Source organism: Anolis sagrei, chromosome 2 (genome assembly GCF_037176765.1).
Source record: "Anolis sagrei isolate rAnoSag1 chromosome 2, rAnoSag1.mat, whole genome shotgun sequence".
Lineage (NCBI taxonomy): Eukaryota > Metazoa > Chordata > Lepidosauria > Squamata > Dactyloidae > Anolis > Anolis sagrei.
In genome coordinates, this window is record NC_090022.1 from 283597477 (window position 1) to 283619981 (window position 22505).

Below are 22505 nucleotides of genomic sequence, written 5' to 3' on the forward strand. Positions count from 1 at the left end.
TAGGACATTAAATGTAAATGGGGCGAGTGCTTCCTGTTCTGTCACATTCATAGAACGGGAAGGCCTTCTGCCTCAGAAGAAGTGATATTCCAATGGAAAGAAATGTGCCATGTGGTTCTGTTATTAGGGAAACTATCAGAGACTGGGGTCATATTTGAATCTGTTTGCTATAATCGTTTCACTCTTGGAAATTTGCCAGTGATTGCTGGCCAATGTCATATGGACTAGTAGGGGTTCATGGAACAACAGGTGGTATAGCACTGTCCTTTGGCATTTGATCAATCTGTGAAATAGCCACCATAGTTGCCCACACCTCTCTTTCCTATATGATCTCTAGCTTAGTATCTATTCTGATGATGCTTTTGATTGTTAGCCACACACTTTCTTTACTTCAAGAGATCGAAGTCTTCTCACCGATGCATTCGTATTGCCATGAAATAAATACTGTTAGCTTCCTACCATCTTTGTGTAAAAGTTCAATTCCTGCCCCATTCTGTTCACTTCATTACACAGCATTTCTTTGATTCCAGCTCATTAACTGTCCTGTATGTCATTGTCAAATTCCTACCTTTTAAACATTTTGTTATCTCCCCCATTTTCAAATCAGTTCCCTTCTTCTTATAGTGGACATCCTTACCCACTTGAATTCTCATGCTTTCTCATTTCAGTATACCTTTTTTGATGTAAGCATACTCATATTTCTTTATTGCAATTTTACCTTGTTCTTCTTCATCAAATACCAGAGATTGGGAAAGCTACTTTTTGGACTACTAGAATTTTCAGCCTACACAACCAGTGGCCAATATAAAATATATTTTATGATTAAAGAAACCATGGTTCTGAGTCAGACTACTGCTCCCTTTTGTTCAGCAATGTTTACATGTTAGTGGATCCCTAGTGATTCAGGCAGGACTTTCTCCCAAGGATACAGATGCTGGGTAAGGATACTGGGATCTTTTACATGCCAAAGATCCAGACTATAACTTCATGTAAAATAACCTTTTATGAAAGTATCTCATCTTCTACATTATTACTTTATATACTCATGAATATATTTACCTCATGCATAAGTCTAGAGTAGATCTGGGAGTAAAAACTATGAATTTTGATATGACCCATGGATAAGTAATTCCATGGAGAGGAGAAAGAGCCAAAGCCTCTCTGAGGATTTCCCTGTCCATGCACCTAAAAAGGGCACAAATGATGCTGCAGTGGAGAAGAACGGGGCGGTGAATCTCTTAAGTTCTTCTAGGATGGACTAAGCTCTCTCTATTCTACTCAGAGAAGGGAATGGTTCCTTTTTTGGAAAAGAGTTAAGATGCAGTACTTACATTGACTGATTTGTAGGTAAGTCAGTCCTGTGTTTTTTGGGTCGATTTTTAACTAACATTTCTCGATGTATTCATGACTATAGTACATATAATATTAAAGATGTGTGCAATGATTGGCAGAAATTGCAATTCCTATTATCAGCATCTGGCTGAGGAAAACGTATTTGTCCCATATTCTGAATTACTTGTAAATGCAAGTATTTTTAAAATCAAAAGGAAATTAGAATAATCACTGCACCAAATTTGAAAAACAAACAAATACATGGGTAGTAAACTATAACTAGGAGCCCCCGGTGGCACAGTGGGTTAAACCCCTGTGCCGGCAGGACTGAAGACCGACAGGTCACAGGTTCAAATCCAGGGAGAGGCGGATGAGCTCCTTCTACCCATCCGGGCATCCCCTGGGCAACGTCCTTGCAGACGGCCAATTTTCTCATACCAGAAGTGACTTGCAGATTCTCAAGTCTCTCCTGACACGACAAAAAAACCCAACAAAAAACCAAAAACAACCTCTCCCCCCCCCCTAAAAACTATTACTTTACCTCTACAAGGAGATCCACAACATCTGAGGGCATTTTTTCAACAAGTATTTCAATAACTCTCAGGATTTCTCCCTTTGCTCGAGCCAGGGTAGATGTATGAATATTCTGTTGAGACTGAGTATTTGCCTGGAGAGCAGTATGTCTATGCACCTAGAAAAACAGTAGACTTATTAAAGATGATTACAGTTCTTTTCCATTCACATTTCACACAACAAATTACAGGTATATATCAGGTAACGAACAAGATGCATTTCTGGTATTACTTAATAGAAAGTTGGGTACCCAAGGCAAAATAACATAGTAAAAAATAGGGATAGTTTTCTATACCACAAAGAAGTGCTAGTTAAGATGTTTCAGCCAACATTTTATTCAAACTAAAAGCATGGTTATGTGAAATAAAACAAATAATTCAGGTAAGCCTTTGCTTATAGAATCACAGAATAATAGAATTGGAAGAGACCAAATGGACCATTTAGTATAACCCCCTGCCATGTAATAAAAGCATAATCAGAGTACCCCTGAAAGATGGCCATCCGACCTCTGTTTAAAAGCCTCCAAAGAAGGAGCTCCCACCGGACTCCCAGCCACAGAGTTCCACTACTGAACAGTTTTTAGTCAGGAAGTTCTTCCTTATATAAAGAAAAATGTGTGGAATCTTCAAGAAACCCCTAGAAAGTTTCTTCCAAAATTAATCCAGGAGTAGGTTTTGTTGCATTTTACAGGCCTCCACTTTCCTTATGCATACAATTTTCGTGACCAGAGGTACTGATCTATGCTCATTGAATTTGTTGGGTTCACTGGTGAGTAGCCTTATCTGCTTTCCTCTTTTCTCTGTTTTGGCATTCACACATGCTAAATGACAAACTCTGGAGGCAGCTGCTGTTTAGTTTGCCTGTTCTAGAAGTTGCAGAGTTTCCTAGCTGAAGATTTATTGAATGGTTTAATAACAAATGCTGCTGCAAATCAACACTAAAACTTCTGTTTTTTCAGCACGATATCATCTTTCCAGTGCCAATGCTATAAAAACATCTTCTAGCTAAACAGAGGACAAGGAGGAAAAGAAGATCTGGGCAGGTATAAAAAAAGACTTTGTAACAAGAAGTTTCTTTGTCAAAAACATTGTGAATTCAATAATGTCTGTAAGTAGTATTTCTCCAAATCCTATTTCTTGCTTGCTGAGTGGTGCTAGTTTCCCACCGTTTTCCCATCTTCCCAAAAACAGAGTATGCTGCAGTTTTCAATATGAACATCCCCTTTCTCTTACAGCAGGGGTGTCAAACTAATTTTCATGGAGGGCCACATCAACCTCATGGTTGCCTTCAAAGACTGTTGAATCCATGGATGGAGAATCCGTGGATAGAGAGGGCAAACTATAAATTTTGTACACAATAGTTGATGTTCTTTTATTTTTATACAGTTTTGGTCCTTAGATGTTATTGAATGACAACTTCCATCACTTCTGACTATTCACCATGCGGATTGGGGTTATTGGGAGTTGTAACCCAATAGCACTTGTGGCTCTGAGATTGGAGAAAGGTTAAAGGACCGTTAAAAACCAGACTTCATATGCACAATTTTTGTATCTAAATTCAAACCCCACTATTCTGACTAAATGGAACAAACTGCAGCCTTCCAGATTATTATTATTATTATTAACTGTATTTGTACCCCGCTAGCATCTCCCAAAGGACTCGATGCGGCTTACAAAGGCCAAGGCCTCAAAACACAACATAACAATACAGAACCCAAAGCAAATTAAAAACAATTAAAGCAATATTAAACAACAAGCAATAAACAATACACCAAAACACAATAAAACTGGGCCGGGCCAGAGTAATGGGTAGAGAATTAAAAGTGCTGATGTGACAGGTGGTATATAAGGATTATAGTGTAAGTGCAGTGTGCAGTGTGCGGCAATCTTAGTTCTAATAAAGTGCTTCTGGGACTTGGTATTGGGGTTTTCCTATTCTGGAAAGGCACATCGGAACAGCCAGGTCTTCAAGTTCTTTCTAAAGACTGCCAATGTAGGGGCCTGTCTAAGATCTTTGGGGAGGGTGTTCCAGAGTCGGGGGGCCACCACAGAAAAGGCCCTGTCTCGCGTCCCCACCAAACGCGCCTGTGATGGAGGCGGAATCACGAGCAGGGCCTCTCCGGATGAACGAAGTGAACACGTGGATTCATAAACGGAGATGCGGTCACGCAGGTAGAATGGTCCCAAACTGTTTAGGGCTTTGTTGTGATACAGATGTTACTGTATCACAACTCTCACCAGCTTTAGTCATTTCAAATGAGGAAAAATACAGGAGTTGTAGTCTACCATCTGGAGGGCCACATAAAATGACATGGCAGACTGGGTTCAGCCTGTGGGCCTTGAGTTAACATATGTGCCTTATAGGTTATCAACACACATGACAACAAACACATTTTTATCAATTTAGTCCCAGTAGGATCACATCAAGATTTCTTCTTCGCACTGTGATATAAACAACAGATTGATGCACTGAGGATCATTGCTATCCTGGGGGAAGGACTGCAACCTGGAAACTGGCAAAGTGACTGAGCATTCATAAATTTCAAAATTTGTTTTAGAAATTCTCTAAGTTTAACCAGAAGGCAAGTGGATTGGAATGGGGGAAAGCCAATCTACAGAACACTAAAGGGACAGAATGGGAACATCTGTTCATCATTAAAGATTATATGAATGATCATGAATTGTGACCAATTAAATATTTAACCCTTTCCAGTATATTCGCTGTGTATCAATTCATTCACAGTCCGTTCCTAAAATACAACATTAAGTTGGAAATACTTCAATAATCTCTTTAAACGGTTGAGATTCCCCCCTCCCCCCCGCAAGGGTTAATTTTATATTTCATTGTATATCAACCAATCAATCACTGGTGGTAGTTAAAAAAGGCCAAATTAATTTATACATTTAAATTTTGTAATAACTCTGCTGACCCAAAACTTCACTAGGGTGCTCTTTTCCAGTAATCCTAAGCATTATAATCATAGTGTGCATACATACATGTGTGTGTACACATGCAGAATACAAAAAGTCACTGTATTTATTTAAAACGTGTTCTTATACACATGGAAGAAAAAACAAAAAATAGTATTAACTCAGATATTTTAAAAACAGCTACATCAATTTCAAAATGATGACAGAAGTGTCCTTGCTGAAGTAAAACACCATGACTATTTTGATCAAGGCACATTTCATTTGCAGGTTTGAATCCTGGGAGTGGCATGAGCTTCCGCTGTCAGCCCCAGCTTCTGCCAACCTAGCAATTATGTGAGTAGATCAATAGGTACTGCTCCAGTGGGAAGGTAACGGCACTCCATGCAGTCATGCTGGCCAAATGACCTTGGAGGTGTTTATGGACAACGCTGGCTCTTTGGCTTAGAAATGGAGATGAGCACCACACCCCAGAGTTGGACACGACTGGACTTAATGTCAGGGGAAACCCTTTACCTACCTTTTAACCTATCACTTTTTACAAGATTGGGGCAAATTTCAATGGTGTGATTATGAATTAGAGAAGTTATTAAAAGGAGAAGTGTGGTTATATAGTGCTATCTAAAGGGAGTAGGATAATAATGAATAAAAATCAACAGGCAATGAGTGTGAGGTTTGAAGAATACTTTCTGTAGTTGTGTGTTTAGTATGTGATATACTGTAGTTTTGTATTAGGTTAACATGTTGTAGAATAGTTTCTATAGTTGTACATTTGTGCGTTCATTTTGGATTTAGTTTTGTAAGATGTCCTAGTGGCTAGTCAGATAGCTGTTTAGTTTAAGTAATATATATCATGAAAATCTACTTTGTTATATTGTCTTTGACTTTGGTATTTACTCTGAATAAAAACTAGTGTTAAAATGAAGTAGAAGACCCTGAGAGACTGGGAAGTTCTTCTGCTCACCTCCTTGGCAATGGTTGTGATGAAGGCGGGTGGTCTGGCCGTGGCAATGAGTGAGAGAGCGTGTCGTGCGGAGCGGGCGGAGTCAGCTGCTGGACTCAGAGGCAGCCCCATTGTGATGCTAATCAGAGATCAGACAAAGAGGAGTGGGGGGAAAAGGAAGAAAAGAAGCATTAGAAATATAGAGTGAAAAGATTAGACACAGCTTATAATGTCAATTCAAGGTCAACGGGAGCACTCAGACAGTTAGAATATAATGGACTTCCAACAATGAGCAGTGATTAGGAGTCAGGGTGTTCTAGCATCTAATACAAAATCAAATAATTAACCATGAAGATTGAAAACAGTATGTGCATCTGTCCAAAGTGTTAAAAAGGCCTTGTTAACAAATTATCTAGCTGTAGTACTGAATACATATCAAGACCCCAGGCCAACACAAATATACAATGTGATATCAAAAAAACAAAAAAACAAAAAACAAAACCCTGAACATATTAATTCTGAGAAATAGTATGCACACATTTATTATTCCTATCAGCCAAGAAGATTTTTTTCCAGATTGATTCAGGGAAAAACTGATTCATTTCCATAGAGGCTTCCTGTGTTAAGTTATCTTCTTTTCAACCATTGCGATTTTAAAATGGGAACAGCCATAATCACAACTCTGATATCTGGAGTTTCTTACAATATCAAGGCAATTTTCTTTGAAATGGAAGAACTGCTTGCTCCTTCTACCAATTAGTCTTATATACTGGAAAGCACATGGATCACAATTTGCTATGATGATAAGCTAGTAAACAATCAGTAATGAAAAAACAGGATATAAAGAACTTCAAATACAATTTCCTAGTAACAAATAGTATTTGTGAATCAACGGATATGAAGGGGTCCTTGTTAACACCAATGAATGTATGAGAATGTCAGCTAAAGGGCACAGTATACTTTTTGCTAGGTCTTTAAACGCATCATGAATGGGTACACTAACCGACTGAGTAATATCTTGGTGGGGAGGGGGGAATAGACCTTACAAAAGGACCATTGGAAGGATTATAAGAAAGAATGGAATGGAAGAAAGAGTGTAAGTAAACCCAAGGCCTTATCATGATGGGAAAAATATGGCTTAGCTGTGGAGTCTGATTGGGGGTGATATTTTAGCTACCTTTCTCCATCATTGATTTCTCACATATCCTTCACCATTCTGATTCTCAGGAATGGTACTGTAGGGTTACGGCTGGGGATCGCAGCAGGTAGATGTGAAAGTACCCATTTGATGAGTGGAAAGCACGGCTGCTACTGAGGCTCTGAAGTACATTAATTCACAAATTGTGCTTGTGTGTTTTTAAACACCACTTGATTTTAGAAGAAAAGGACTGTTGAGATCCTAAGCTGACAGACATATCATAGCTATGGGGATGGAGCCTCATTGTAGTTATTTAGGCCAAGGTCATCATTCACAAAACTGATCTCTAAAGCTATGGGCTTCTAAGTTGCTGCAAATCGGGATGCTAGGAAATTATGACTGCAGTGCTCACCTAGTTGTGGGGTGCATTGAGACAGGCACCTGGAGAAACCCCCTCAGGGTTCCTCTTTTGTTTCAGTACACCATGCAACCAGGAGACCATTGAGGTTGCCAATTTCCAGTGTCCTGTTCTCCACCATTTTTGGAAATCATCCAACAGGGCACTGTTTGGCTTAAGAGGTAGGTTTAACAACCATAAACTTATATTTAAAAAAGAAGAAGATTAAAACATGGATTATATGTTTTATATATAATATTATTATCATCATCATCATTATCATCATCTTTAATTACTTATTAATCGCCCTCCATCCGAGATGCTCCAGGCAATTTACATTGCAGAAATTATACAGGATAAAATACATACACTCCCCCTGAAGACACAGGTTCGCAGCTTGGGAGTGATCCTAGATTCATCGTTGAGCCTGGAACCCCAGGTCTCAGCGGTGGCTAGGGGAGCTTTTGCACAATTAAAACTTGTGCGCCAGCTGCACCCGTACCTTGGGAAGTTTTACTTATCCATGGTAGTCCATGCTCTTGTTACATCCCGAATAGACTACCACAACACGCTCTACATGGGGCTGCCTTTGAAGACTGCCCGGAAGTTTCAATTAGTCCCATGGTCAGTAGCCAGGTTGCCCACTGGAGCGGCGTACAGGAAGCATACAACTCCTCTGTTATGCCAGATCTACTTGCTGCCGATCTGCTACTGAGCACAATTCAAAGTGCTGGTTTTAACCTTTAAAACCCTAAACGGTTCTGGCCCAGACTACCTGTCTGAACATATCTCCTGTTACGAACCATCACAAAGTTTAAGATTATCTGGAGAGGCCTTGCTCTCAATCCCACCACCATCACAAATGCAATTGGTGGGGACACGGGACAGGGCCTTATCAGCAGTGGCCCCCCGCCTGTGGAATTCCCTCCCCAGGGACATCAGATTGGCCACCTCCCTCCTGTCCTTTAGAAGGAAACTCAAGAATTGGTTGTGGGACCAAGCGTTTGATGGTTGAATAGCGGCAAGTGAGAAGAAAACAAGCAATTTGAAGTGACAATGAACTGACCCGGACTTTGGTTTTAACTGTTTATTTATTGTTGTTTTAATGAATTTGTTGAATGTTTTTATGACTGCGATGGCACCGAATGGTGCTTGCTGTGACGCCACCCTGAGTCCCCCCTCGGGGTTGAGAAGGGTGGGGTACAAGTGTATGAAATAAATAAATAAATAAATATAATCTTGTAAATAAACAGGATACCAACTCAAAGAAGATGAAATAATCTCAAACAAGTGAGGGTTCAGCACTACCAATAAAATGTGCACCTAAAGATCAATCCCTTTAAGCTTTATGGATTCAGCAATTACATTTTGAAGTTGTATGGACCAATCTTGGACATTGCCTACAAGCATACAGAGCAAAGAAAATGCAACAGCTGCAGTATAACCCACAAATCTTTATTGTAGAGAAACTTCCCAACTTTGGAATCCTGAGCCCTGCTCTACTGAAATCTCTTGCACTCCCAGAATGATAAACTTGTAATGGTTTGTGTGTTGACTACTTTTACAATGTGACATAGAAAGCATTGCTAACGTAAGTCATAGTTTGAAGAATTTCTCTTTTATGATAGTTCTGTATTTGTTCTTTCTACCTCCTTCCGTTGGGCAAGGCATGGATTGTTCTAAAAAGCAACAGGCTCCTTGTTAATTCATTAATGACACTCTGTAGTGTTAGTATGTGGCCAGAGATTAACCCCCTCCTGTAGCTGGGCCAGCTGGTCTGTCAGAACAAGATCCGTGCATGAAGGAACAGGCACACTGCACCTTGGCTACACACCAAAATAAAGGCAGATGCCAAGCTGGTCCCTATAGTTGTAATTTTATTGAGGAATTTTATTCTGCCACATAATTAACACTGTAAAGGGCCAACAATGCTCTCTACTTCACACATAATGCTGTAATGGAAGAAATCATTCCTGCTAACTTGCTGTTGGTATTAATATTAAAAATTATTGCAGCATTAATATAATATGAATTCTGGAACTACATCTCAGTGGCATAACATATGCTTTGCAGGTAGAACGTTGTGGATTCACTTTCTGGCGTTAAAGGGCCAAGTCTAGCAGTAGTAAGAGTCTTTCCTGTTGGGAGACCATACAAACCAAGCACAAGGGTAGCTTTCCTATAACTTCTTTACACAATACTAATATAACAAATAATATATCCCCTAATATTTTTTTACTGCATTGAATTAATGTCATAAAGTTATTATTTCCAGTGATATGTAGATAATTACCTAGTCTAGCACCCACTTTTAAAATGGCCATTCTGAAATGTCTATGAGCAAAGCTTGATTAGGCCTCATGGAACCTAGAAAAACTTGGACTTCAGCTATCAGTTAATGAAGCCACTGACATATAAATACAGGTAGTCCCCTAGTTAAGAATGAGATAGGTTCTGTAGGATTGTTTTTAAGTTGAATTTTTATGTAAGTCAGAACATGGACATTTTATAAGTGTAACTCCAGCCAAATACGATTTTACTTGATGTTTTAATGTTGATGTTTTTAGTTGTTTTGGATTTTAATGAATTGTTTATTTATTGATATCGATAAGTATCTATGTGGCATCAAATTGTTGCCTTTGTAAGGCTGCTCTGAATCCCTTTTGGGGTGAGATGCGCGGGGTACAAGTGCGGCAAATAAATAAATAAATAGCTAGATAGCTAGTTTTGGGCAGCATGGGGGTTAACACCCCTGTGGGGTTTGTCTTGCTGCCTGTGCCTCTGTTCAGAATATTTCACCTCCCTTTTTGTCCCTGTGATAATTGAATTTTGAAAAAATTGGCTTGCTGTGGAAACAAGGATTGGTAATAAAGCTTCAGTTGAGGCATCTTTTCTCCATGAAAACACTTTAAGGGGTGAATTTCCCTTCTGAGGGGTAGATTTCTCTCACTTCCTATTGTCTCACTCCCATTCTTAACTATGAGTCACTTGTAAGTCAGATGTTTGTAACTAGGGAATTGCCTGGAACTGAAAAATAAATAAAAAGAAAAGTGTAATCAAATTGCAAATTTAGAAGGATAGTAAAGTACAGGGAAACCAACATAGAATCTTATTTCTACATTACAAAAATTTTCTTTATAAACTCCTTCCTGTTATCTTATTTACAGATGAAGAATTAAAAGTTGATCACACATATAACAAATAACTAAAACAGATCCCAGATTGTATTGTCAAAGGCTTTAATGACCAGAATCACTGGCTAGTTGTAGGTTGCCTGCCATAGGATGCCTGCCATAGATACAGGTGAAACATCAGGAGAGAATGCTTCTAGAACATGGCCATACAGCCCAAAAAGCCTACAACAACTCAGATCCTATATTATGGACTAAGGTTGAGTCGGAAGCCGCTCTGAAGAATCAAGCATCCACACCATTTTAAGTAGAAAATGGCCTTCTGAGAATTAAAAGTATATGAAAACGTCAAGTATCATTTTGAGCATCCTTTTAAAAAGGAAGCACACTACAAGAAATGTAGGAAAAGAAGTAGTGCTTTTGTGACATTACAAATACTAAAGATGGAGTCATATCACACACTTTCCCCCTCTTTCTGTTTGGTTGGGACATGGTATAAAATAAAGAATAATAATTACATAACTTCATCATCCAGGAATCTGGATTTATGGTGATTTATTTGTATGTCTGGACAAGATCACATGGATCTCTGCATTAAGGTCAAAATCCTATATGCAGGAAAGCAAGGGTATTGACACATTTCACTGCTTTCCATCAATTCTGTGTTTCTGTCATTAGTTACAACCACTAAGGAATCAATATGTACGTTGATAAAAGGAGCATGTTCTTTTGAAATATTTGCTTATCTACAATTACATCCTACCTTTCCTCTAAGGCAGGTATAGGCAAATGTTGGTCCTCCAGGTGTTTTGGACTCCAACTCCCACAATTCTTAACAGCCACTAGGCTGTTAGGAATTGTGGGAATTGGAGTCCCAAACACCTGGAGGACCAAAGTTTGCCCATACTTGCTTTAAGGAGTCCAAAGCTATCTACATCATACAAACTTTTCCCTCCTCTTTGCCAAAACCCCAAGAGATATGTAGTTAAAGATTAAGGAAACTGCTGGACCAAGGTTCTCCACTGATATTCCTGAATGCTTGAGGTTTGTGGGGAAATGTATTTTTGTGTTTGAAACCATTTTATTGAAATCTAATTATTCAGTAATGAAGAGAAACTGTACTGGAGTATAAAGAAATATGTAAAGAATGAAAGCTCTCCCTAAAAGATGTTTGTATCAGAAACAGTTGTTGTACTGTTTTGTTGTGAATTCTGTAGGAATGGAACCCCTGTAGGAAAAGGGCTCACTGCACACTAAGACTTTCATCCTTGAAAGTGCAAGGACAATATGTGTGTGCATATGTATGAATGTGTATGTGTGTTTGTATTGTACTGTTCTTACAACAAGAGGATCTTCATAATGTTTAGGTAGAATTTCTTCCAATGACTCCATTTGCTTGTGTCCTAGTGTCTAGAGTAGCAGAAAACAAGTTTGATCCATGACATCCCTTGAAATATTTAAAGATGGCTATCACACCACTTCTCTTTTCTGTCTTTTAGTGGTTGATGACTTGATTATAGATTTTTCTTTTAATCATAAGGAAATTGGCTGAATCAATAGATTTATTTAGGTGAAGATATATCATCTAGTGATTGATTCGGTGGGTTTACTCTAGTTGTAACAAATAGCTGGATTTAGGCCATACTCTCCAGTCCCTCTTTGTGTCCCTCTTGATAGAATAACAGCTGACTTGGTTCAGCAGGGGCTGTTGCTCTCCTTAGTAAGGAGGTGCCTGAGCCCTTTCGCCCTAGGTTCATGTCTGCCCTTTTATCCATTGGTTTCCATGTTCTGACACTGGCACATATTTTATTTTATTTTTTAAAAAAAACCTCAGATTTGTGTATATTCCTTGCCATCGCTTTCTGGTGCACTCTGAAGATAGAAAAAGTACTCATTCCTAGCGAGATCTGTTTTGGTGCAATCTCTGCTGAAACGGACGAGAGCTACATAGAAATGGTATTGATGAATTCCCCTCAAACGGCTTAAAATTAAAAAAACACAAGCTGCTGCTTAATTACATCAAAGCGTGCAAGACAAACTGTACAGAGTAATCTGAATCAAACTACAGCTTATAATTCAAAGGAGGAAAATTATGGGCAACAAAGATCCCTACAGCTGTCCAAGCCTAGAAATCAAAGCCTAATTAATGCTAGAAAAATACTCTTAATCCTCCTGTGCAGTTCACTCCACGCATCTTCCGCAGTCTGAGCTCTTTTTGGGGAGGGGGCACAAGATGGCAGGGGGAGAGAGCGCCGCGTTAGACCTCTAAAGGGAAAATTCAAAGCTATCCAGCATGCTGCAGATTGGAAATGTATTTCATGCAACACGTGCGTTGGCACACGGGCGGGCGCGCTCACACACACAAGCGGACAGAGGACACACAAAAAGATAAACACTGCGTGTGTTTTCCTTTGTCAATAAATGTGAAGTGATTTCTTTTCCCTCCCCCCTCGGAACCACACGCTCAACATAAAAGCTCCTTTATAAACCATGCTTAACATCACAGACAGAAGCAAGGCAGCTGTGCGCTGTTATTGTGTGCACGGTAAATCAGGCACAAAAAAGGGGCAGCTCAGCAGGGCACCGGGAGGGTAAGACGCACACTTAACCCCCTGTACACTTTGTTGCTCCATTTCTTTCCATCTTAAGTCCCCCTTTGCAGTCGGTACTGTACCTGTCACGGATGTAACAGGCCGTTTTCAATCTAAATCTTGTTATGGATTAATAAGCAAACACTTTCTCGCTTATTATGCAATTTATCATGATGAAAATTGCATTGCTCTCCTCAAGGCTACATGCTGATACATTCATTTATTCAGCAGCTCTGTATACAGAACGCAATACTAATCTTTATGACAGCTAGAGGTGTGCCGGGAAGCCTAAAATAGCATCCTGAAAACTGTACGTTATGAAAATTGTGTTTTAAAAAGCACACAGACACACTCACTGCTTCCTGAGGAGACAAGAAGAATCTACTTAAAATATTTCATGCTGATTTTAAACACCCGTATGAAGATTTGCCATTTCACTGAAATCAGAAAATACACTGTAAAGCTAGCTATCAATATTTATCTGGGCAGAGTGTGGAGAGAGAAAAAAAATCTATCATTCAATGACTCAGAATCATGGCTAGGTACATCCATATAAGGAAAGCAACTGCGTATATTGATTTTGTCAACATGATAAACTCACATTAAGCACATAGTACTGAATGCATATGTCTACATACATGTGTCGCAAAGAAAGAAAAAAAATAACTACCTCTGTAATTATGTAATGGCAGTTGTGGTGAAAATGTACTGTTTGCAAAGTTTCAGAAGGGAAACTTTAAGTTATATATGTAAAATAATAATGTAGTAAAAACAAAGTACCAAACGCATAATGTTTATGGAGGGAAAAATGAACATCTATATTTTCTGTTTTTCATAGTTTGTTCCATTAGATTGATTTATTTTAGGAAGCACATATAGGATTATTTACATATTAAGAATCTAGATGGTAAACATATTTTCTGAAAATATATGTTTAAGAAAAATATTATATAAATTGAACAAAAAATACTGCAGCCTCTCATAATTGACTGGAAACTCAACCCTTTCTCAATCATTTTTATACATTTGCTGTGTAACAAGTGAGCATGCTTGAAAAAATGGCAAAAAGAAATCCTGATTTTTTAATCAGGATGGATCTACATTTGATGGCAGCAAATGGCAAATCTGAAGCTTCAGAGAGAAATGCAGTTCTCTTCCCTCCCTCCTTTCCACTGTTTGCTATCCTTTCCATAAATAATTAAAGTGAATGCATGGAAACTATTGCAAAATTCATCAACTGCAGAAAAAGGGAGATATTTTGAGCTTCAAAGAAGACCATGAAGCTATCTTTCTGAAATGCGTGAGGGTGTGTTTGCTCATCCATGATATTTATACTGAACATGCTTTGGAATATAATTTTTGAGATAGGACTACACAGATCAAAATACATTCTTGGCATAGAGATGACTTTATTGTCTCTTTTTGTCTAGGCAAAACACATAAAATACTAACATTGCAGATGCTTGTCTGTTCTCTCCCACAAAATATAAGCTACCTCCAATAATTTAAGAATGATTTTAACAACTACATTGTCTTTACAATGAGTGAAGCGTAATTTTAAAGGAAATCTGTAGTTATCTGATATTTTAGTTATAGCTTTATGTCACTGGCTAGTATAATAAAATTTTACTCATGTTTTTATCTTAGGTGAGGAATGCAATAAACCTCAAAATGTGTTAATTCATTCAGTTATTGTAAAATATAATTTTAACTGCAACCACAAAGCCACCTGAGAAATATGGTTATGAGCAGGAGGCAATTATAATTTCCCCCATCTTCAAAAACAGAAATATATCTATGTAAAAGAATACAAGAATAAAATTGTACACAAACATTTTTCTGTGCATTGTATGGACTAACTGAAAGCAGTTATGAATTTAAACAATTTTTCAAACCAATGTTTACATAGCATTTTTATATTTTATTTGAAATGATAAGCTGTGCTTACCAGGAAACCAAAGGGGGGGGAAAGGCTATATTACCATTCTCTTTATACAATATGATATGATATATTAGTAATTATCAGTTTGAAAACTGAAATGATTGTATTCACTGTGTTTTTAACCTGGAACAAAACTCCCCCCTTCAAATACTACAAATACTAGTAAGAAATTTAAAATGTAAATACCATATTTCATTTATTCTAAGATACACACTAATTTCAGTACAACCCACAGAATAAAGCTTATATATATAAAAAGGCACCCACGATTTTAAGACACATCCCATTTTTGAGATGTTTATATGGGGGGAAAGTGCATCTTAGAATTGAGGAAACACAGCATATAATGAATTTGGAAAGGTGTGGCCATCTAAATATTGCTGGATTACAACTCCCAACACTTCTCAGCATTGGCTATTCTGGCTAGGACTGATGGGAGTTGCAGTCCAACAATATTGGAAAGGTTATGCTTTGTTCTACTTCCATAATTACTGCTAGTGAATTTTTCTTCCCTTTTCCAACAGTAACTGAACGATTTTAAAAAGTACGGTTTGTAGTTTTTTATTTCATTATGTTTTGTTAATAAGAAAGGCACGATGCTGTTAAAAGCAATGAACAATGCTAAGTTTTCTCCCCTAAGACAGCATAAGAAGTCTTGTTTTGGAATCAGCTGAAATTAGTTTGAATCACTAGTTTATTACTAACTTTGCAGAACTGGCACAGAAGCAGATTGGAGAGTATGAAGAATATGGCTATGATCATGTGTCCAAAGTGTGGAGAGAAGGCATACACAACTGTTAGTGGGATCATTCTCAGTAGTCACAGAACATACTGCCCTCACGCTTGCCATGCTATCCGCAGAACCTAACAACAATTGCTGCACATAAGTATTTCTTTACGTGGAGAGGACATTCATAGAAGGCATTCAAATGATCTGTCTGGTTGAGTATTTTCTTCATACACTATAAAGAAAAGAGGGATATGGCCAACTATATGTCAACTAGAAGTTGGAAGGATATGTGTATCATTAAATGTACAGCGGTACATATATTGAAACCATTATGGCAAATACATGGTTGGCAAGAGGCAAGACTGCTGAAGAATGGGGATAACATAATAGGTAGGTGCGATCCTGTTGGCCATCCCATGAATATTTCTTTAAGCTGAGGATATATCTGAAAAGCATGCATTGTTTCAAAATAGACAAAGCAGTTAGGCAGATTTCCAGAAAAGGGGGGGAGGGCAGGAGTATTTATGAATAAGCTATTGATCCTTTCTCATTTTACTCGCAATACTGATCCATATTGATCTGACCAAAGATAGTAATCAGGTTTCATAACTGCCCATGTGAGCCTAGTTTTTGTGAGAAAGACACATGATCAGACACAACCATTCTAGGACCACACAGAAATGAGTACTACAGGGCATGTTAATCTAAAATAAAGCAACTAAAATAAAACACTTTTGATAGGATGTATATACCTAAACATACAAAGTTCCAATATAACCATTTTTTTAAAAAAAAATCCCTTCTGTGTCCCTTCTACAAATTCAAAACATTGCTGCTTGTTTACTCGCTCATAAATCTGCTACTGAAGTTGTTTGAAGGAGATTATGAACCTCCCGCAATTTTCTGCTTTTAAAAACATAATAATTAAATCAGTTTTAAAAGTTTTCTGTTCAAGTGCACATCTTTTCTGGAACAATTTCCAAGCTCAAAGAACAACTTCAGATTTGATTCTCCAGATCTGATACCAGTGATGCAAGGGAACTTTGATAATGAACACTGTATCTCAGTCTGATGCACAACTGATCTCCAATGTCTTTCAGTACAAGACATCAGAAAGTATTTGCTCTATACTCTTCCTTATTCTGCTCCTGGAATTACTTCTCCTTCCATTTCCACAGATCTCCATTTCACTCCATCCTATGCATTCTCTTCCTCTTCTTATTGGGGTTATTCATCCCAAGACGATGGGCTTTATATTTCAGTCTCTTACATGGATCAATACTGGTAAGAACACCTATAGAGAGAGCCTTTCATTCTTATTTTCCTTTGTACCAAAATTGTTCTCATTACCATGAGTTTGCACATTATCACTCACCATGTCATTCCCTATATCTTCAGCACTAAAATCAATCTAGGTTTCCTCATATTTACTTGCTACTCTCCTCTCCTCAGCATTGATCACTGGTGGGCCCATCTACTCCTCAGAGATGTTCATCACCAGCACCATGTAACCACCCTCCATCTCCACTTCCCTAGAATGACAAAACCTTTGTCCAGAGCTCCACCTTTCCCTGCCCAGGTTATTGTGCCCCCAGATTTTTCTCTAGTGACTTCTACAGTCTCTTATGCTCCCAATTCAAGTGCTATCCTATGTTCATTGGTATCTACTGCAACTACATTACTTCCTGCCACTACCCATCCACCTACAGTATCAGCCACCACTGTAGCTCTTTCATGTGTCACAGGAAAATGTGGCACATGGTTCCTCTGGTTATAATAATTCTGACTCTTCCTTCACAGCATCACCTTTCCTTCTTCTCCTATTGGCTCTGTAGAGCATACTACCCACCATCATCTCCAAAAGACATAAATATATTTTCAAAAACATGGCAAAATCCCTTGGTTTTGATGTTACAGCTTTACCAACTCCAGTTTCTGACCTGGTCTTTCAGATGGTGGAGTCACAAATGCCTATACCAGCTACAATCTCACTCTTGCCAGAATTAAAATTCTTTCATTTGATGAAGAGTTTCTTTTAAATTCCAAGATGGATTACATTATGGATCACCCTTTGAAATCCAGGGTTACAGCCAGGAAGATAGGCTTTGGCATGCAACACCAAAAATAGTAGTCATATTAGTCTTCATAGAAATGCTTTTCTTTACCATTCTTTTTCAGTTCTAAATTTTCATAGACCTTCACATACTTCTTCTCAAAAAGTCCTCATCTGAACAGTGGTGTCCTTATTAGCAGCACTGCTATCTGTCAGTGTCTTTACAAAAAACTTCTGATCCATCAAGGTCTTGAATGGCTTCTTAATATATCATCATATCCAACTTCCTGCCTTACAGGCCCTCTTCTATCTTGGTCTCCAAAACTATAATCACTAGTAAAATATCTGACTGACTACATACTACTGGGTTCTTACCTATACTGTGCATTTGGAATCACTAATAAAAGAGGTGAACCATATATTCAAAAACAAAAGTACCTACACTTTTAATGGTGCTTTTGTCAGCGGGGCCTTGCATCTGTATTTTTTTCATTGAAAGACTATTTAGCTGCAATTATAGTTCATCAGCCTGTCTTTGTCTGCCACTACTCTATTTTCAATCTCAGCAGTGAAAAGCTTCCTCATAGGCCAAACACATCTCTGCCCATTGTTTTGTCTCTGACTCCAAACTGGTCATTGATCCTGCCACAATTAATGTACAAACCTTTCTAACTCTAGCATCTATAGATGAATGTCTCCTTAATCTGAATATGGTCTTTCTTGATGCCATCACTTCTGCAAGATGAGCAAGTGAGCTTGCAGCTCTTTGGTGTGATGAATCTCCCTTTTTAACGCTGTGAGAAAGACATCCTGCATACAGACATTTTTTTTCTAAGATGAATCAAGATAGACTACCTACCTTCTATCTGCAGCCATCATCAAATTTAGATAAGATGATTATGACGATGATGATTAAATTTATTTATACCTCGATTTATTTCCCAAAGGGGACTCAAAGTGGTCTGACATAAATTTATCCAATTTAAAATATGTAAATATTCAAACATTAAAACAGAATTAAACACAAACAGCACTAATAAATTCAGTTAAAACCCATCAAAACATATTCAAAGTTAAAAACCACAACATACCCTGACCAGATCTTAAACACTGCCATCTGTCTAAATAAAAATGTTTTAGCCTGCTGCCAGAAGGACAGGAGGGAGGGGTCCATTATAGATTCCCTGGGCAGGGAGTTCCAGAGTTGAGGGGAGCCACTGATAAAGCCTGCTTTCTCATTCCCACCAACCAGGCTTGAGATGAAATGGGACCAAGAGAAGGGCCTCTCTTGAAAATCTCAGGGCCCGGGCAGTTTCATTTAAGGGGATGTGGTCAGCCAAAGAGCCTGGACCTGAACCATCTGTGTTCTTCTGTATTCAATATACAACTACTTTCTGCCACACTGTTTGTTACAGAAGCCCCAGGGGAGAACAGCCATCACCCTATGAACTCACCAAGCAGCTTGTTCCTCTTGGTTTTTGTTTCCTCTGTGTTTCTCTTCCATGCTGTTCCTTTGCCTGACTATGTAAAGCTGCAATGTCGTGTCAGTCACATACATTTATTCAGCACTACAGATCCGACTGCAGATGCCCAATTTGGCTACCATGTTCTTTCTGTGATTCTCCAGTGACCTAACCCACCATCCTTTGGTAAACTTCATAACTTCCATTTGTATGAAGCGAAGATATCAGAAAGGAAGAAGGTAGGTAACTTACCTTAACTGTGGTCCATTCCGTGGTCATCTATGCCCTCATACAACCTGCTCTACCTCCCCTCTGTTTTAGGTTCCTATTGTTGGATTTTGAAAGTAAGGTGATGGTAGCTATGATGGGTTAGGACATGCACAGAAGATGGAGGTGGGGGGGGGGGGGGTTGGGATGCATCAAGTTACTCTGCTCTAGAATATTCTAATTGGGTCCCATGAAAGCCCATTTCAGAGTGAGGGCTGAGATGACTATTCAAAGAACCAGTTACAAGTAAGCAAACTGTCCTTCCCATATCATAGTTTTAAGTAGCACCTGTATCACAAATTATGGTTTGTGTTCCTCAATGACAGGATATCTTTGCTGATGTGGGAAGTATAAGATGAGTGAAAGGGTGCTAGGTTAAGGATGGAACACATAGACTGATGGTTGACTGTATCTAAACTCAGTCTGTTTTAGGGTAGAATTCTACATATCAATTTCAACACATCAATTTGCTCATGCTAAATTTTTCAATTTTAAACAGTTAAATGCAGAATATACCATGTTCTTAATATAGGACATACAAAAACTGCAGTGAGGACAAAAATTTGCATCCTTGTTATTTTTGAAAGACCCTCAACCTGACATGTACAATAGAAGCCATTCATAAATAAGATTTTGGCATTCCTGTATCCCTCACTACAAATTTGTGAAACCCAGTACAGTGTATGAAAAACTTTCTTATCCCAAAGTATTAGATGATGTACATACTTTGCCAGTTGTTTCTCAGCATCAGCGCAGAGCTCCAAGAGACCCATCAACACAGCCGACACGTCCATATAAGGCTCCCATACAGTAAACCCTCGTCCAATGAGATCAATGGCAGTTCTTCTGATGGTGCTGTGAGGAGGAAGTTTGGGACTGGGTGGCTGTAGCAAAAGATATGTCAAGGCCTTGCCTGTCACAACAAAAAAGTTAGAGAGATAGTCAGGAAAATGAAATAATTTTTAATTTTGTGTCAGGAGCAACTTGAGAAACTGCAAGTTGCTTCTGATGGCAGATAACCAGCTGTCTGCAAGGATGTTGCCCAGGGGATGCTTTGATGTTTTGATGTATTACCATCCTTGTGGGAGGCTTTTCTTATGTTTCAATATGGGGAGCTGGAGCTGACAGAGGGAGTATTAAAAAACTCTAAAATTACAACAGCACAACAACAGAGAGGAAACAAACAAGGACATCTAATCACCTCTCAACAAAAGTTTGCTCCAGGCACTGCCAGGCCATTATATGCTAATCAAGGTGGTCAGTTGAAACATTCACACCTAGCTCCAGCAGACAAGAGTCCTTTGTCCCACCCTGGTCATTCCACGGATATATAAACCCCTTTTCCTAGTTCCAACAGACCTCACTACCTCTGAGGATGCTTGCCATAGATGCAGGAGAGAATGTCTCTAGACCATGGCCATATAGCCCGAAAAAAACCTACAACAACCCAGTGATTCCAGCCATGAAAGCCTTCGACAATACAACAACAACTTCATTTATATACTGCCCTATCTCCCCAAAGGGACGCAGGAGTACCTTAATCTAGGCTAAGCAATGGCTCCTTCAGGGACTGGCTGTTTACTCAGTTCCCAGAACCAAGAACCACCAGTCCACAGAGCCATCATTTTATGGTGATTCGGTTTCAGTTAATTAGCCCACATCCAACTCATTAAAGCACTGAGGCCATTGTCCAGTAGTCAATTTTATCAAGATCTTAAAAGCCAAGATGGGCAAGCCAAGATGGGCAAATACGAACAACAGATAAGAGGGTGAGATGGCATGATCAGCTGAATCTTGAGGGATGAGAGAAAAGACTGAAACTTGGAATAGATCTCATATATCTATTCCATCTGTTCCTTAGTTGGCACGTCCAAACCCCAGCACCAAATGACCAAAAGATGAACAACCTTATTTATTTGCCATTTAAGAATCACTATTATTACCAAAGCTTTCAGGGCAACATTTATGTGTATATATGTATATATACAAACTGCATACAAACACTGACCATATACCTTGGTTGCAACATCCCTTAGGCCGAGTCAGCATAGACAATGTGATGAGATTATGAGAATTGCAATCCAGCAACCTCTGGAGGGCTGGATTTTGCCGGCTCCTGCTGTATACATGCATGTACATAAGTGCATCCATATATAGCACAGTAAAATCAGGAGGAAGAAAAGTTATCCTTCAAGCTTCCATGTTGAATTTGTACAGGAATTTCCTGTATCTTCCAAGTGAATTAACTGGGCTAAGGGATGGAAGAATATATACACCTTTCCCATGCATTCTGTGAAGGAAATATGCTTCAGAACACATTCACAAACTCCAAAGCTTAGGGATGGATCAACAAGAAGTCTCCTGTACATTCGACATCCCACTCCTTTCAGATGGGAAACCTTATATCTGTGAGAACTACAAAAAAGGAGAAGGACAAAGCACCAAGGAAATTTTCTTCTCAAGCTCGTTTGGTCAGAAAAGCATGACACATGCTGCTGGAAAAAACTGGGAAAAGCAGTCTTAGAAAAAGCATTTACCAATACAAATTAAATATGAAACAAGATGGTGAAGTGGGTTGTTGTAGGTTTTTTCGGGCTATATGGCCATGTTCTAGAGGCATTTCTCCTGACGTTTCGCCTGCATCTATGGCAAGCTCACTACCTCTGAGGATGCTTGCCATAGATGTGGGCGAAATGTAAGGAGAAATGCCTCTAGAACATGGCCATTTAGCCCGAAAAAAACCTACAACAACCCAATGATTCTGGCCATGAAAGCCTTCGACAAGATGGTGAAGGTTCTCAGTTTTCATGTTAACCTTCCCCCATCCATCCAAAGCAGCACAACAAATCAAATAACTTGACAGAGCAGATTAGGCAATAATGACCATTTTTCAATCAACTTTAATTCCAGTGGTGGAGGAAGAAGGACATAGCAACTGCAGGAAACTAATGAGAATATATGTACAATCTTTAATGATTTCTTAATATACTGAAGGTATCATTTGAGAAACCACTAGAA

General features: G+C 38.8%; 1 protein-coding gene across 7 annotated transcripts in view; it reads right to left on the reverse strand.

Annotated features, from left to right (window-relative positions):
- Nucleotides 1–22505, reverse strand: part of WDR7 (WD repeat domain 7) — a 231527-nt gene that overhangs the window by 60223 nt on the left and 148799 nt on the right. For all 7 annotated transcript variants that reach the window (XM_060761305.2, XM_060761309.2, XM_060761304.2 and 4 more), the window contains 3 exons: nucleotides 20214–20400; nucleotides 5797–5914; nucleotides 1874–2023 (listed from right to left, as the gene is read on the reverse strand). In XM_060761305.2, the coding sequence (XP_060617288.2) occupies nucleotides 1874–2023; nucleotides 5797–5914; nucleotides 20214–20400 (455 nt within the window). The remainder of the gene's footprint in view (nucleotides 1–1873; nucleotides 2024–5796; nucleotides 5915–20213; nucleotides 20401–22505) is intronic.